At 43.7% G+C, this 18595-nt stretch overlaps 2 protein-coding genes across 2 annotated transcripts; both read left to right on the forward strand.

Moving 5' to 3' along the window:
- Positions 1-11352: 11352 nt before the first annotated feature.
- THITE_2084946 (uncharacterized protein) lies at positions 11353-14101 on the forward strand (the record flags this gene model as incomplete). The annotated part of the gene is made up of 2 exons (XM_003649717.1): positions 11353-11527; positions 13908-14101. 2 exons carry the CDS (start codon positions 11353-11355, stop codon positions 14099-14101), a joined length of 369 nt encoding a protein of 122 aa, XP_003649765.1.
- A 2808-nt stretch (positions 14102-16909) lies between these two features.
- Positions 16910-18303, forward strand: THITE_2108671 (uncharacterized protein). Its single transcript, XM_003649718.1, has 3 exons — positions 16910-17219; positions 17351-17914; positions 17973-18303. Exons 1-3 carry the CDS (start codon positions 17038-17040, stop codon positions 18211-18213), a joined length of 987 nt encoding a protein of 328 aa, XP_003649766.1. The 5' UTR covers positions 16910-17037; the 3' UTR covers positions 18214-18303.
- Positions 18304-18595: the final 292 nt, after the last annotated feature.

Consider the following 18595-nt stretch of genomic DNA (forward strand, 5'->3'; position numbering starts at 1 on the left):
CGCTATAGACATTAGTACCTTCGAACTAGTTATTAGTAATAAGTTCAAAGCTAAGCTAACTATAGCTTATCCTAATGACCGCTAGTACAACAAGATTATTAGGAGTCTCTACGATATAGAAGAATAAGCTAAGAAGATCGCTAAGTAGAAAGAATATAAAGAGCGAGAAGGAGAGCTATAAAGAAAGTAGTACCGAAAGCTATAGCTTAGACCCTATAAACTAAAGGACAATCTCCTCTATTATATCGACTATAAAGGAGCGAGGAAGCTTTATATCCCTAATAGCTATATCAAAGACATTCTTACTATTGTATACGACAATACTTACTACTTTAGTATAGATAATATAATAGTGAACCTCTTAGTATTCGCTTTTAACTAAAAACGCTAGATAGTATATAAGTATATCCGGTACTGCCTTATATATAGAGAGAACTAGACTTTAAAAGAACTAAAGCCTAAAGACCTTTAGCTAATTTGGACGCTACTATAGCCTTTCTACACTATTACTATAGACTTTATTGTCGGTTTGCCCACTATACCCTCCGAAGGGACACTATAGTCAATAAAAAAGTACCTAATCCTCAATGCTATATATACTATTATCTATAAGTTTAGTAAAAAGAAGCTTCTTATAGCTAGAAACAACAAAATATTAGTAGAGGAATAGGCTATTATAATCTTTAGAGCGCTAATATATATAGATTAGGGACTCTTAGTGTAAATTATTAGCGACTAAGACACTAAGTTTATCTCTAACCTATAGAAAGAAATCTTTTATATCCTAGGCGTTAGCCTCCTTTTCTTAATAGCCTATTATCCTTAGATAGACAGTTAGTTAAAAAGGATAAACTAAACGGTAGAAATCGCTATCTATATAGAAGCTATAGAAAAACTAGGAACGCTATAGCCTCTACTTCTCTCTACGTTATAGTATAACCTTAACAATACACTTGTAGTCACTATTGGAAGATCGTTAAACAAGTTGGTATATAACTTTAAACTACGCTCTATCCTAGATATACTTTACTATAAGAAGGGCACCGTTGCCTCTATTGAAGCTATTAGTGTCCTTAGACAGTAGTATTAGGAAGAAGTAGTGGAATAGATCGATTATATAGGCATTATTATAAAGATACGTTATAACGACAAATATACGTCTACTAAGTTCGAAATAGAAGATACTATTTACCTACGACTATACAATAGATACTATCTCCTAGGAAAGCCTAAACGAAAGTAGTCGCTATAGTAGGCAAGACTATTTAAAAGTGTCTATAAAATCGATAGGAACGCCTATAAGCTTAACTTCCTAGCTAGTTGGAAAGTCTATCCTATAGTTTTAGTTTCCTAGTTATAGAAACTAAATTAAAGGAAAGACCCCTTTAGCTATAATATAAAGCCCCCTAGCCCTATAATCGTTAATAGAGACGAGTATTAGGAAGTTAAGAGAATTATATAACGATATATTATTTAAAGGAACTAGAGACCTAAGGTCGAGTATCTAGTATAATAGAAAGGATTTACCGCCAAAGACGACTAGTAGATCTTATATATCTAGCTTATTAACAGTGCTAAGGAACTTGTTAAGGAGTATAAAAAGGCGTACCCTATTAACTAGGAGAAGGAACACTATAATAAAGGTATCGCCACTAAGGAATAGGAGGAAGTAAAGGAGATTCCTCGATCCTAGAACCGAGTTGTCGTTGAGCTATTATAGAGGAAGAACAACGACTACTGATAGCTATACTGTTATTGACTTTCTCTTTTCTTCTTTCCTATTTCCCTCTCTTCCTTTCGTTCGTTTATACTTTCCTTATTAGAATACATTCGCTTTAGTATATCTATTACCGCTATACCGCTACTAGATGTATAAGCACTGTCCTCTATCTTATAGATCTCTTAGTTTTTCTTCTCTTTACCTCTTACTTAGACATTACCAACGCTTTTAGTTATAAAACTGCAATTATTTAGTTCATTAAGCACTTTACTTATCCTAGTTTTCCTATATATAAATTTACTACTGACCTTGACCTATAAATAGTTAGGGAAAGCTATCCTATTGCTATAAAGGTATAGAGCTTCGAGCCTCGAGGGTACAATGTTCTATTCTCTAGCTACCGCTAGATAGCAATATTGTTTATCGGCTATAGGCATTGCGCTATTGTTTTTATTTACTTCTAGAATAGCCTAACATAGGCTACTACAATTTCCTTTCTCTTTATATATTAACCTCAATATATCTATCTTCCCTAACAATTCCTTATTACAGTTATTTATATTCGTTATACAATCGATCGTTAAACCTTCTTATCACTAAGCTATATACATTTATTGAAATGGTGCAAAACCTCTATACTAACCTACCTCACTACACCTAGGATCAGGCGTACAAGATAGCTCCTAAAGGAATACAATATACCTCTAGACGGATGAAGATAGTATATATCGAGTAGTAGGAAGGATATCTCCCAAAAGGAAGACATATAGCTCAGGTACGTCTAGTAGGATATAGTAGAAAGATAAAAGACAATAAGAATATAGTCAAAGCTCAACAGCTCGAATACCTACCGTCTAGACAGAGGTAGAACAACGAAAGGAGAGGCTTAATAGCCTTCCTAGAAGAAGGAGGACCACCAACATAGTGTCAACGAACGTATATTGACAATTGTTTAATATCTTACTTAATAATAAAGAAGATAGGCTTAGCCTACTTAAATATATATAATTAGAGAGCTAGACCCCTTAATAATGAATATAACGCTCTAAGATAAATAGAAAAGTAGAAAAACTAGGTCCCTTTATATCTAGGTAGTCTATTACCCTAATCTACACTTCCCTTTCGAGCTTGCTATACACTCCTATAGGTAAGCTTGTACTTTAAAAGCTCTCTTAGTAGGCACTTCTTATTGTCGCTACTCTTTGAGCTACTTCCTATATATAGCTCGCTTAGCTTGCGAAGGTCTAGTTGGCTATAGTGGCTAATCCTACTATCTTTTATACTCCTCTACCTCTTTGATATATACGTCCTAGCCCTACTACTATACTAGATACTTATACTTATAAGCGAAGGTATAGTCGTATAGGTTGTATAATAGTAGGCAAAGTAGACGTCTAGGCTTTGTAGGCTCTTTACAAGGGCATTTACTATAGTGCTACACTGAAGGTAATGTCTAGTCAAATGATATAGATAATCTATACGCCTGAAGATACTTCTATACCAACGTATAAGGCATCTTAAGGTAGTCTAGCCTCTTTATAAGTATATAGATGAGCGTCTCCTCTTCCTAGAGGTAGGGATCGAGTACTATCTTCTTAAGGGCTACCTATACTAGTGCCCTAAGGTCCTTGACTAGGTTGCTACTAAGGAGGCGCTCCTAGTCTATCTTATCTATAGGGGCATCAATAAACCTTTGTATCACAGTTGTTTATAATGTAGTAATCTCTATAATCTTAGCTTCAATATCCTACTAAATTAATATATTGTTAAGATCTTCTATAAATATCGTTAGTGAACCTAAAGTAGTTTGCTAGTCCTTTAGTCGAAAGGGCGAAACGATATTAGGTACTAAAAACGTACTTTATAGCTATTATCCAAGGTCGTCTATAGGGTTTTACAAAGGCGGTATACTACTTAGCTGTCTATCTAATAGAAGTCCTACGACCCTATAGTAGTATACCTAGTAGACTACGTCCTTCTTTGACTAGGGTATAAGGATAATTTGGACGACGGCGATTACTCCTTTCTTACTTTGGTTAAGGAGCTAGGCTTCCCTAAATACTACTAAGTATATAGCTAGAATCCTAAGTTCTACGTTGCTAAAGTGGTCGTAGAGATATATAAGTAGGTTATCGAGTCTAGGAACATTAGACGTAAACACATTGTTGGCCTAGAGGACTTCGATCACCTTATCTTCGTTATACTCTAAGACTACGAGTTATATAGGCTCTTTGGTCGAAGACAATAGGTCTAGAGGGAGCTTATATATCTTACTATTGTCCTATAGTAGTAAAGGGACTACCTTAGCGCGAAGTAGACAATTCTTGAAAGTACTAAAAGCTAGCCTATAAGTTCCTAACTATAAATGTAATATATATTGTTATATAATTATCTCGCTATCTCCCTAATATAGCTAAAGCTAAGGTAGCCTAAACTACGTCTATTCGTCTAAAAGGTAGGGCTAGAGTTCTTAAAGAAAGGCCTATATAAACTCGAGAGTAAACTATCTATATTCTTATTCTAAACTTTGCTAAAGGCAATGGACGATAACCTCCTTATATAGCTACGTCTAAGGGAACCTATAGATAGACTAAAAGGCGATCTAGACCTCTAATAAGATATTGGTATATATCTCTAAGCTCTTAAATAAAGAGTCGAAGTAGTAGAGCCGACCTCTAACTTAATCGAAGATTGCGACTACCTAATACCTTCTACCAACGAAGTAAAGGAAAACCTAAAAACGGCAATTGTTAGCAATAACCCTTTGGTTAGATTAGTAGAACTCTTTTGGTGTAGGACCACAGTCTAAGACTAGCTATAGGTAGATCTAGAGACAGTCTTTATAAAGGCGAAAGAAAAACTATATAACGTCTAAGATCGTCCTATAATCTAGCTATTCTTTACTAAGCAATATACCTTCTATATTGAAGAACGAAATACCTATATCTATAAAATAGATATTAAAAAACCGATCTATTAAGGACCTTCCCTCTAGCTAGTCTAGAAACAAGTACTTTATAATCTTAGGGTTTATACTAAGCTAAAGGCTTAGAATCTAATTAGGTCATTAGTTGATTATATCTTATAGATACTTCTTTAGAGTCTATAAAAATAGGAAAAGCTTAGGGCTAATCTTATTTAAATGGCCTAGTATTTTCAAGCCTAGCTTTTACTATATAAGGGAGGTATAATACTATACCTAATTGCTATCGCTAGTAGGCCTCTATAAACCTTGTAGTATATAAAACTTAAGCTCTCTAAATAGCTGCTTCTATCCTAGGTTAGTAGTTATATCGGCCTAGGGCTATATAGGCCCTACGAAATTAGGAATTCTACAACGGCCTATAGCGATATTCGCGATAGTATATAAAAAATTAGCTTATAAAAAAAGTTGCTCTCTAGGCAAAAAGATTTAGACTAATTGAAATAATCGTAAGAAAAAATCAAAGTGTAATAGGCGAGGTAGAAGAAATAGTCGATTATAAGCGAACTAGTAGGAGGATTAAGAAAAAGGGGTAGATAAGCCTTCGAAGGCAAGAGGGCTACTTAGCTCTTTCCTAAACTAGGCGAAAGAAAATAGATAAGGCTTATAGCGTCTACTAATTAGCTAGAAATAAGTATTCGCCCTCTAAATTCTTAAAGCCTTCCTCTCCTCTTTACTATCTTAGAACTATTTTCTTCCTTTAACCTTCTCGCTATTTTATTCTAGTACTCTCCTCTCTCTAGTTGGATTAGGTTCTTAGCTAGGTCTTCTACTTCCCTTTCAAATTCGTATATAGCTCCTATATACAAATTTATAACCTAGAAACTATAATGCTAAGCAACTAACGTACCTATAATACAATATAGGAAATCACTGATAAAGCGAGCGACTAGAGGCTACTGCTATATAGGATTATAAACCACTAGATCGATCTCTCGCTAATATCGAAAACAACGATCTTTATAGTCTAGAAATACGTCTAGGTAATCTAAAGTAAGATAAAGGATCTACTAATACCGAAAGATAAACGCTATACTAACGAGTATACTATAATCTTAGTCGAATATAAGGCTATCTATAGTATAATTAAGATTTATCGACTAAACGTTAGATTACTATATATCTAGTAGGTCCTATTAAGCAATTAGTAAAATCAACGTAGGATATAGCGATCAGTTTATATTAACGATAGGTTAGTTAATATAGTCGAGCAGTACTATAATACCTAGGTCCTTTGTCCAGTATTTATAGAGTATTATAATAGTAGACCACTTAGACGTTAGATATATCATCTTACTATATACCTAAACTGAGCGTTAGCGCTTTTGATCTAGGTATAGGGTTATAAGTAAACGCTACACTTCCCTTTTATATTCGCCCTCTAAACAGAGGAAGACTAATACTTCTATAGCAACAAGGTACTTTACTATAGCTACGAACTATCGTACTAGCGTTCGACAACTCCTTTCAATAAGAATAGAGACGTCTATATAACTTAGCCCTTCAACAACTACGCTTCTCTCACTCTTCTCTTTAACAATAAGTATACCAACTATATCTAGTTAGAGAAGGAGTATACTTAGACTTACGTCTATAAGAATAATTAGAAGCACCTAGCTTAGGACTTAATCTTATAGGACTATCTTCTATATAATCCAAAGAACGATCCTAGGCTAAAGCTATACCTAGAAGAGATAGGCTAAGAGTGGTTTATCCTACTAGAGGTTGCTATTAGAGAATAAATAGTATAGTACTAGGCTAATTGTAAGAGCTTATATTACTAAGGGATAGAGAAAATGGATAGGGATAGGTAGGGGGTAGGATATAGTCTAGGAGCTTAGCCTATAGACAATAGATCAAGAGACTATATATTCTAATCGTAGATTTTTCTTAGCCTTGACTTTGGCTCTAAGAAACTTAGTCCTATACAATAGAAACTATCTATCTAGAGGGTAGAAGTGAAAAAGAAAAGGCAAGAACGACTATAAAGCCTCTAAGAGTAGGGCTACCCCCTAGAAAGAAAATTTAGGTACTAGCGAAAAAGAATAAGGGCCTAAAGGATAAAAATGAATAAACGATAGTAGATAGATAAAGACTAAATGAGATATAGCTAACAAAGATATTACTAGTAAGTAGGAGGCTAATATAACAATGGGTATTAGGAAGAAAATACAATAAAACGTTAACGAAACTATTAGAGGTAGTAGCTTCTAAGACCTCCCCCCTTCTTGAACTATACGTCCTTGTATATCTAGAGAGCTAGTATTAAAAACTAGGTAGTTTTCTATATAGGATTTCTATAATAAGCTTTTAACGAGGTCGCTCCTTCCTTATCTCCTTTACAGTAGTACGAGTTTAGCCTATCTAAAGCGCTATAGCACGACTAGAGGTTTCCTCTTTAAGGACCTCCTCCTCTACTATAGTCGCAATGTCCTTAGCGACTATTTATACGATTTCCTTCCTTAGTAGGCTATCGCTATAAATACGATAAAGATCGCTAAAGTAGTACCGTCGACTAGTTAAGACGCTATATAGTTCGCTACTACAAGGAAGCTTAACTAGTTGACTACTATTAGAAGTCTTAGCCAATTGATAGAGGTAATAACCTATAGTCTAGTCGCTAGTATTCTAGTTGTCTTTAGTAGCACTAGACCTTTCTTTGCTATCCTCGTAGAGCTTTAAGCGACTATTGAGGTAGCAACGTTTTCCTTAGAAGTGTCTAGTATATATCTCCCTATTATAGAGCACTAAGGTAGCTGAGTCTTAGTTAACACTAAAGCTAGGATTAGCTCCTCTATTGTTCTATACTTCGTTATAGTAACTATCGAGGCGATAGCCTCTATTGAAGTAGCCATTGTTATAGCGACCGTCGTAGCAACGCTCGTCGTCGCTACGCCCCTCTAAGTAGAGGAATAGGTTCGTATTATCTACTTCTAGCTAGACGTTATCTAGCTTAAAGAACTTCTTTATATAATTCGGAGGATATAGCGTCTAGATAGGTATATCGTCTAAAGTCTTTAGAAAGTAAATATCTCGGTCTTTGATTATCTAAATATAGAATAGGCTAAACCAATAGTACTCTAACTTTTGGACTAAGCTTATATCTAGCTACTAAACGTTATTATAGACGAGGACAAGGTCGCTAATAGATATTACTACATTTTTTAGACGAAATTTACGTTTATAGGCTTTATTATAGCGTTTAGCTAGCTTTTTATAAGCTATAGCAACCCATTTAGTAGTAATCTCATAGTTATATTTAGCTTCTTAGAGGATATAAGTATAGAGGGCAATAAGCTTTGTATAGAGTCTTATAAAATCCTCTCCCTCTATCTAGGTATAGACAGAGTCTTAGATAAGAATTCGCTAGGTAGGAACATTAAACTCGACTAGACTAATAGGCTTATAGTTATAGATAAGAAAGAAGGGAGATATTCTATAAGAGCCTTTAACAGTTATACAATCTATATATAAGATATATAGAAGGAGCTTCCTCTATCTCTTTCCTATACTATTAGTTATCTTTGTAAACGAGGTAGTAATTAGGATATAGCTAGCCTCATTTACTCTATTTATATACGAATTGTATAACGAGATAATGACTTTCCTAATCTATAGCTTATAGAAGATCTCTTTAACTTTGCCTTTAAACTTAGAGCCTCCGTCGACGACTATAACAACAAAGTAGCCTTAGCGACAAAGGATATACTATATAATAAAGGACTTAATAGCCTTAGAGGACTTGTTTAGTAGGATCTTAGCCTCGATATATTCTATAAAATCGTTGTATACTTTGACGAGGAAACACTTCTTCTCCCTATAGCTAGACGATATATATTAGATATCGAGGTGCTATTTAGTAAAAGGGAAAGGCAGAGGCGTAGTCTAGTTTACTACTTCTTTAAACCTCTAAGCATTATACGCCTAATATAGTGTATAAGCCTAGATCTACTCTACTATATCTTTGTATATACCGCGCTAATAGTAGTAGTTCGTTACTCGTCGGTATATCGCCTCTCTCCTATAATAGCCAACTTCGCTATAGTATTAGTTAAAGATTAAACGCCTTTCTTTAAAGGTGTCAACAACGCGCCTATAATACTATAAATAGTTTATACTTTAGAGAAAAAGGTAACGATCCTCAACGAAGTACTTTATTACTTCCCTTTTAAGCTAATATCGCTTCTAATATAGCCTATAACCTAGTAGGGTCTCTATTGTCGATAAAAAGTAAATAATGTCTTAGGAACGCTAGGAGTAACCGTTCTAAAGGCGGATAGGCTCTAGCTTCCCTTCTAGATACAATGCCTCTTCGTCTATATAGTTGACAAAGATCTAAGTATCGACCTAATCGTCGATATCCTTTTCTACTTCCTTCTCTATATAGTTAGAGGGCCTAGGAGGTTTATAGGACAATACGTTGGCTATAACGTTCTTAGGACTTAGGATATACTTGACTTCGAAGTCAAATAGGCGAATCTAGGCGATCTAGCGTATTATTAGAGTACCTAGGACATCGCTTATAGTACTATTAAGCTAATGGACTAGAACCAGAGTATTAGTCTCTATAATAAAATATATACTAAAGAGATAGCGACGAAAACGCTTTAGGAGGAAGAGTAGCCCCTTTAACTTCCTCTTTATAATATTATACTACTTCTCTACCTCTAACTAGATACTACTCTTGAACTAGTATAGGTGTCTTTTGCCATTGGGGCCAATCTACTCGAGTACCTCGCTTTATCTAAGGATACTAGCGTTGTAGACTAAAAAGATTATACTAAACCGAGGATCACCGTAGACAAATGTCGTTAAAACTAGAGTAGTAATAATTTTCTCCTTTAATTTGTCTATTACCTTTTATTTAGAGGGCCCCTAGGTCTACTTAGTATCTTTCTTTATTAGGATATATAAAGGAATTACAATAATTGTAAAACCCTTGATCTAAATCCAATAGTATTTAACTATTCCGACGAAGGTATATACCTCCTTGACGTTAAAATAGGTCTTCTACTCTCTTATCTTAATCACCTTCGCTTCCTTAGGAAGGCGCCCCTCTAGTATATAGAGATAACCGAATAAGATTACTTTTAGTTGCGCCTACTTCGATTTCTTAGTAGCGATAGTTGTATCTACTAGCTCTATATTTAGTAATACTATATCGATATTCTTAAGATGCTTAACAACAAATTCTCAATGTCCCCCTTTGTCTAGATAACTAGTATAATCAGATTAGGGACCTTTTATAGTGATATCGTCTAGATAGATATAATAAATATTAGGGATAAGGTTATCAAAGATCATTGTTATAGCTCGCTAGAACTAGGCAATGGAATTTATACCTCCTATCGACAGTATATATATATAGAAGAGCTCGATTAACGTTGTAAAAGTCGTTAAATCCTAGCTATACTTATAGAGGTTGACCTAGTCGTATCTAGAGAAGAGATCTAAGAGAGATATTAGTCTATAGCCTTTAAAGTCTTTACTAAATTCCTCTATAATAGGTAGAACGAAAGTATTATAGATCATTATAGTATTAGCCTTTTAAATATCATTGATAAGCTATAAACCATCGTCCTTTTTTAAAACTAGGAACCAATTATTACGGTAGCTCATATAGCTATACTCAATAATTCTTTGTATCTACCTCTCTCTAAGTAGATCAATGACCTTCTATATTAACGATTTTAGGATTAAGATCAACTTACTTTGCTAAGCCTTATATAGGATAGTCCTAATATACTAAGGTGGAACAACGTCTTTATAGATACGCCTATACTTAGTAAAATCCTATATAAATGTAGCCTCCTAGTTCTATAAGATCTTAGCAAATATCTCTCTCTCTAGCTTAGTGAGAAAACCGTCTATAGTGGCGAGCATTTCTTGAAGGCGCTCCTTAGTAAGTCTCGAGCCTAGCTTAAGATCCGAGAAACGAAGGACTATAAGGTCTTCCTAGTCCTTTTTGAACTATATCTTAGTTTCGGCCTTTATAAACCGCTTTTCTTACTATAATAGGTCTCCCTCTAGTGTAGAGCTATCCAACGATACTAAGTCAATAAGCTAAACCTTATTTACAATATTCTTCTAGAGTATAAACGTCTTTAAGGCCTCTTTGAACTTATAGTAGAACGTCTACCTTAGCCTTCTATTAGAAAAGGGGTTTCTAATCGGGGTCCCTCTCTTCTCTTTTAAATAGGGCAATAATTTAATTTTACCCTTCTTCTTCCGTCTAGACGGAGAAGACAACGAATAAGAATATATAATATGAAAAAGAGTACTAAGGAGTATGTCGCGTGCTAGTGCACACGTGACTCTATCTGCCAGGCTCCCTGCGCTCAGGGGGCACATGTCAGCTCTGCCCACACATGTATATAGACCTCGGCGCTCCTCCCACCCAGCTTGAGAGGAGCACCTCTCTCAATACACATGCCTCTGCATCCTGCATGGCCCCACTTCGCTGCTCTTCTCAGTTATGAGCCCGGTTCGCGCACAACACTCATAACAGCGGTGTAGCCCAGTTGGGGCCATCCTTCTTCTTTTCTCCAACAACCACTTCCAGTTTTCTCGATCGTCAACAACTCCCACAAGTTCACATCACCCCCATCGTTCAGTCTGAACAACGCAGCACACCTCAGTTTGCTTCAAGATGACACTCGAAACTGAGAAAACCGTCACCGTTGCTGTTGCAGCGCTTCCAACCCTCGACAGCCCCAAGGACTGGCCAAGATGGATCTCTGCTGTTCGCCAAGAGGCCAACAACCTGCGTGTCTGGCACATCATCGACCCAGACACCGAGCTCGCCACCGAGGCTGCGATACGATGTATAGTGGTTAAGATATTTGCGAGTGTTTAAGTTGGATTTTTTAGGCTCCTATACAAAAGCGTGTGTAAATCGGCCAAATCTCGAATTTTACTCTTAGACCTCTTTTAAAGGCGTTCTCTACAAAAAGTGGGCTAGTTCTTAGAATGGTCTAGCGGACAGTGTTATATACAAACTAGTATGGCATTACGTCTTGGCAGGCCTAAGCATGGACCTCTCTCGGCCGTAGGCTAGGAAAATAGAGAACGCAACGAAAGAGGTCTGAGGGCTGAGATAAGCTCACCCTATGGCGATTGTAAATACTAGTAAGCGGCAGTCTCCGAAATTAGTCTTGGTGGGACCTCTTTAGCCATAACCGTCGGTTGCACAGCTGGCAAACTGTACACTACTGCGTCGTGTGCGACACTAGTGATCGACCTTGGCAAGAAGGGCATTGCGAATTCAACGGCATCCGCCAACCCTTCGCCCCGCTTCTTGGGCTCCCGCATCGTTAATCAAGGGAGCTAGTGAAGTTAACGGTTCGCTTGTTGATCCCAGCCAGCAGCAAGGGGCGCGACGCCAGGTCGGGTCCATGATGGTCAGATGTCGATGGGGACACTCTAAAAGGAGTTCATAACATTTGCCCGAAAAGGGCTGATGGCCGAATGATGTGAAGCACTACTGTGCAATAACTATTGTTGTGATGTTGTTCCGCGATATCCACTGTGACGCTGCGGAAATACCACCGCTCCGGACATTAACTACGGATTGGGGTCGTGGGGCTGGGCTGCGGGCGGAGAGAGCGGATAGTCCCGAGCACCGCTGCACACTCGCCGGGAACGCCAGGGTTCGAGATGTCCTGTGCGCCGCGTCACTGCCTGGCTGTGAGTGTCCACCGTCGCAGTAGTGGATACGCTGCCTCCCTTGACAATACAAAGTAAGGAGCCAGAACGACCGAGCGAGCACCGGGTGATGACGGGACAAGTCTTGCAGCCCGTCAGGCCATGCTGCGAGGCCCAACTCAACGTTGAGTCAACTAGTAGTTGAACACTAGCCGTTTTGGACCCCGAGCATGTCGCCTTCGAGCAGTAGTATTCGGCTCAGGAGCGGGGGAAGCATGAAGCGACATGTTGCGCACTTCCCAATTGGTGCGAATCCCACCGCTTCTTGGCCGCCGGCCGTGGGACGGCCGCCGACTGGTTTTTTGTTATCAATAAAGCCAACGCTGCATGGCCTCTGCAGCTCCAGTTACTGTGTAGTTAGTGTAGTTGCAGGGACGAAACGGTGAGCCCATGGGAACATGCAATGGCCCTCTTGCTTCTTCGTGGAATCCCGTCAGCATAACCCCAAAAAAGGCAAACTGGATGCCGTCGCCAAGAGGCCCCGAGCCTCTCCTGATAACACACGATAACACACAAGAAACCAAACACGTGGCCTGTGCGTCCCGCTGCCCGTGGCGGGAAGGGTGGAGTCTTGCAGGCCCTCGATGGAACGACACCTGAACACCGAAGCAATTGCGTCTGTGGGCCGGTTGCCCATCGAATGCCTTGTGAGTACGGACACTTCGGCGCGTTGTTCCTCTGTAAGCTATGTCTATCATTAGACGGTTTCCTCGAAGCGGGGGACTTGCCCGTTGCGTGGATCAAAGATCTGCAACGGACACGCCGGCGCGAGGCAGTTCCAGCCGAGCACTTCGAGAACTGCAATCGAGTTGCATTCGAGGATGCCCGTGATGCAGCCAGGGGCGGGGCGACGGCGACGGCATCCGGTGGCTGCTGCATGAGACGTCAAGACTGCGCCTGGTGTCGGACGGATGGGAAATCAGCAACCGCTGGCTTGAGGAGAGTGGAGTGTATGTACTAAATACACTACTCTGTACGGCACCACCACTTCTTGCAAGTAGACGCCGATCCTGAAGCCGACTCGGCAATCCCATGTCGGGATGGGAAAGATGGCTATGTCTGAGATAGCGATTCGTTAAGCCCCACGATTCGAAATCGAAAGATGGCCGCCATGAGAAGCGTTTGGTGGCATAAACACCAAGAATACCGGCCATCTCCCGGTGTTCGTACTGGCGTCAGGAAACGGCCTACGGAGTAGTCAACCTCATCTTGGTCCCAGCCTGCATTCTCCAGGGCCGAGGAGCAAAGTCTGGGTCCGGGCGGTCAGTGCCAAAGCAGAGGTTTGTGGTTGACGGACCATCCCGCTCATGGGCCACGGCGTGGGACGAGGCCGATGAGCTGGAGTACGGAGGCCTGTTATGTTTGTAGGTGTGTACATCCGTACACACGGAGGTACCAACGATCCGTAACTCCGATGGTGCCGTGCCCGGCTACCGGAGTAATATGTAGCAGCCACTGATGCTGTTACCGGCATTCATGCTTCTCCTGGCTTGAAACGAGCCGCCTTGATGAAGGCAGAGCAATTGGATTTCAATCCGCCACCCCCGCCGGCGGTTTGCGGCGGAACACCTCTTGCAGCACGGCCGGGGTGCCAAGCGCAGTCTGCTATGGTTGCAGCTTCTGACTTCATCGGACAGCTCTGGTCAGCGGGGAAGACGGACGCGCATACTGGCGAGTATCAGACGCAGGGGTAGCACAGCCAAACTATCCCTCCGCTGGGCAGGTCAAAATGATGTGATGCGACCAGACTTAGATGAAGCCAGTTTAAAGCGCCGCTGCCTGCTGAAGGAATACACTAGATTAAGACAAGGGCAGACAACGCGATGGCATGTTTCCCTGGCAAGCCGTTAGTCGTTCCTCTCGGTTGACGTGTCAAGGGCTTCTAAATCACGCAAGGGTTCCAAAACGGAGTGTGGGAGTGTGTCACCGGGATTGGCTCGAACGCCATGACCGATAATCCGGGAAAACAAGACCCAGCGCCAATCGCCTGGCCGAAGCCGTCTCGTTGAGACGTCAACGGGCGTACTTGGTATATACACTAGTTCAGTATTGCGGTATGGACCCTGCGAGAAATGGTCGTTGTCGTCGAAGGTGGACAATGAATGGGTGAGATTCTGCCGTGCAGGATACCGTGGGGGCCGGAGTCGCCATTAGCCACGGTGCTGTTGAATTAGGTGGGTAAATGCCTCCACGTTACGCTGCAGCAAGACACCAGATGCGAGGCCTGGCTGCAAGACCCCTCGAGCTGGTGTTGCGAGCAGCAGAATTCGCCGGTTTTGCGCCCTCCCCAGCACAAAAGGGGAGCAAGAAGTCCGGAACGTCGATAGCAGTGTCGTCATTAGTTTGCCGGCATCTCCTGCGAACGCATTCAAAGCGAGCCGTGGCGCCATCCGCAACGCCCTGCCTGCGGAGAAGGCCAGTCAAATAACCGGGCGCGAACTTGGCAGTCCGGAGGTATGTTCAGTACTTCGCTCAGGTGCCGTCCCGGACTCGGGACACCACAAGGACGGTGTGCTGAATACGGATACTCCGTACACAGGGAACTCACCACGGCGGGTGCGCAATGAAAAGCCACCCCAATGCGCTCGGCATCGGGGAGGAGGGCGGTGGTCCACTGCAGAGCACCAGCTTGCGCAACCACGCCATCGTGTCAGAAACAGAACCTGTTGAAGAGGAAGGAAGAGTGGGGTAACGACGTTCCTGCTTGGCTGGCAAGAACTCCACTCGCCGCGGTTGGCCGAATTCCCCCCCGAAACCCGCTCAGAAAATTTCTGGGAAGACGGATGACGGTCGTGGTTATAGAGGTCCCGCCAAGACTAATTTCGGAGGTTGCCGCTTACAAGTATTTACAATCGCCACGGGGTGAGCGGGGCCACGACGACTTAGAGCAACATCGACAATACACAATCGCGAAGACTCGTAGCAACAACTTTACTAAACCTCAACCAAATCGAAAAAAAAGAAAACGAAGTTAACCCGCACCCTAACCTTGACCCTCACCCTAACCTTAACCCGAATCCTAACTAGCGGGGGGCTGGCGCCGCCCCCCGCACCCCCGGCGAACTAACCTGTGGCTAACCCGTGGCGATAGTGCAAACCCCTTGGCGGTCTTGGCGGGGTACTGACGCTGTAAAAACATTGCCGACAATTGGCCGAAATTAGTCTTGGCGGGACCTCTATAACCTCCAGCCGGATGACTTTCCCATTTGGCCCATCGCAGCGGGACAAGGGGTGGCTTTTGCCCCGCAGCTTGTCGCTTTCCACGGGAGGTGGGCAAGCGAAGTGGTTGGTCGCTATCCGTCGCTGAGCGGGTGGAGCCACACCCCCGCCCAAGCTCCTGGGATGGAGTCAACGCACCGTTTCCAGGATTGTGGTAGGCGTTTTGTCGTCGGCTCGAGAAAGCGCTGTACGGTACGGGGAAGATGCTCCAGACCTTGAACGTAACGCTCAACAGGAGCGGTAATTTCGGTATGCTTTCCGTTCAGCCACCGTCTCATGACAGTCTGGGCAATGGGCACTGCAGTTCCAAGGGCCGAGCTCCCGGTCCGTTCGAACCCCAGCGTTCCCGCACCCTTCCCGCTGCACCGGGACCAAAGTGGCGAAGCAGCGATTCGAGCTGTCGGGAATAACTTGTGTACTGCTTGGAGCTCCTCGCCGCCCACTTGGCCTGGCACCCGACCGTGCTTGTTCGCATTGCGATTGCTGGGCGTTCGTTGATGGTATCCAGTTCCACTCGTGCATTTCTTCACACGACCTTCCCTAGGTTGGGGTCTCGTCGTCCAAGGCGCCAACTATTGATAAGCGGGTGCTCGCCTGCTGCTGCTGTTCGCTTTCGAGGTTGCGACCTTTCCAGTGGGTGGCCTGCTTGACAAGGCCTCCTGACTGGGTGCGGACGGAGACCATACCAGTCCTGTCGACACCAGTGCTACAACTAGCGTTGGCGTGCTGCATCCTCCCTCGTTTCCGCCTGCTGGAGCGTAATAACTAGTGTAGTGTAATCCCCTGTCCTTGCAGTTGCTTGCAACGCACCACACCGGATCCATCTGCGCCTTCTCCGCTCTCTTCTCCTCCCCCCTTCCCGCTTCCCGCGTTCCCAGCAGCGCCTCCTCCCGGACCTTCCTTTCCCTTTCTCTCTGTGCAACCAGGCACTGTGGTCTGGTTACCTTCCATCAGCTCGAGGCAACAACACCAACGCTGGCACACCCGTTGATGGAATTGGCTCGGCGTGGGTTTTGAGTGCGCACTCCAGGCAGCCCGTTTCGACGATACTTGGTTTTTTTTCGGGCCGTGCAGGGATTTCGGGAGTGCTTTTGGTCGGACCCTCGGCGCTTCCAACGCCACGGAACTCACCTGAGGCCGACTACCACCACCCATTCATCTCTCACAACTCGCCAAAACAATTTCGACTCAGTCGCGACATTGGTCTCCTGCCAAAATTTGCCGAAAGTTTCTGCGGGTTTGTTAGAGTGAAAAGCTCGATATTCCCGCCAACACCCTTGAATTGCGTCCGTTGTGCGCAGTATCAACCAAATCAGGTCTCGCACACCTATTGTCTGTCTAAGCGACGGCCACCAAGACCACACCAACAACAACAACAAGGACCATAATTACAACTGCCAGCAACGCCAACATGAGTTCGCCAGCTCAGGGGGGACCCTCGGTCCCGAAGGACAAGGAGAAGGAGAAGAAGGGCTTGGGCAAGGTGTTGTCGAGGATGAAGACGGTACTCAAAAAGGCCGATCCGTCTCGCCGGCTGTCGACGCTCGGTTCGTCGAAGTCCGCCGCAGCACCCGCCGCTGCAGCCGCTCCCAGGTATGCCCAGGCTTGACCCTGCTTATATTTTGAGCCCTGCGTGCTGCTCGTCGAGTTGCATTGCTGGGCCTAACGCTGGTGCTCTCTTATCGCCTGCCCCGTCTCACATCATGACTAACGCATGCGCATAGCAAACCTGCGGAACCCGCCGCGGCCCAGGGCCCCGCAGCCGTGGAAGCTACTAAGATCCCGAGATCTCAGATCTTCGCTGAGCGAGCAAAGAAGATCGGTGAGCTGTACGGCCTGGAGCTGAAGCCGAGCGAGTGGTACTCGACCGAGGGCAACGCCCTCCGGGTGGAGAAGCCCATCCGAATGCGAGTGCACAGAAAGTGCCATGTCTGCGACACCTCGTTCGGCCGGGACAAGGAATGCCCCAAGTGTAAGCATCAGCGCTGCAAGCAGTGTCCGCGGGTGCCCCCGAAGCGCACCGAGGCCGAGAAGGAGGAGAGCCGCAAGAGGCGGGCCGCCATCCTCAAGGAGCGGGCCGAGAAGGCGCCCATCATTCCCGACTGGGACCCGACTCCGAAGAAGATCGTCCTCAAGCGCCCGGCCAAGACTGGCGGCCAGGATCTCATCTACAGAAAGCCGCGCCAACGCCTCCGGCGGACCTGCTGTCAGTGCCAGCGATTGTTTACGGGCACCAAGACCTGCGAAGGCTGCCAGCACATCCGTTGCACCGACTGTCCTCGCGACCCGTAAGTCACAGCGTCTGTCCCCCTGTTTTGGATGTGCCGAAGCTAATGCCAGATGCAGACCCAAAAAGGACAAGTATCCGTACGGATACCCTGGCGACGCGCCAGGCACGAGGATCGCTCATTACCAGTGTGCCAACTGCAAACATATCTTCTCACTGCCGCCCACCGCTGCAGCAACTTGCGTCAAATGCTCTCACGACAAGTACGAGCGGCTGACACCTCGTAAAGTGGAACCGGAGCCCGACCCCGAGATCTTGAAGAGCATACAAGCCAGAATCGAGGCTATGAACCTCAAGTGACAAGAGCGGGTGGTATTGTCATGCATGCCTCATAACTCGCGAGCCTCTGCTTGAGGGCCGGCTGGCGGTGGTCGGGGGAGAGGGGCGGAAGGAGAGGTGAAAAACGAGCCGAAGGTGTCTTTTCTTTTCCGGTTCTGGCATTATTCCCCTGGATGCATTGATTCGGCCTCTTCTTTTTCTTCAGCAGCGAGCATGATTCTCATTGGCCACGAAACATTTCATGCATCTCCATTTACCGAAGCGTTCTCGGAGACGACTCAGCCCCAGGCGGTCCCGGTTGATACCCAGTGTCTTCTCGTCCGCCCACGAATCGCACACCACGTCCCAGCATCGTTCTGTGACCGCCAGCTTCCGATGGGGTACCATTACCACCAGCCCAAAA

The sequence above is a fragment of the Thermothielavioides terrestris genome, chromosome 1 (assembly GCF_000226115.1).
Source record: "Thermothielavioides terrestris NRRL 8126 chromosome 1, complete sequence".
In the NCBI taxonomy this organism is placed as follows: Eukaryota; Fungi; Ascomycota; class Sordariomycetes; order Sordariales; family Chaetomiaceae; genus Thermothielavioides; species Thermothielavioides terrestris.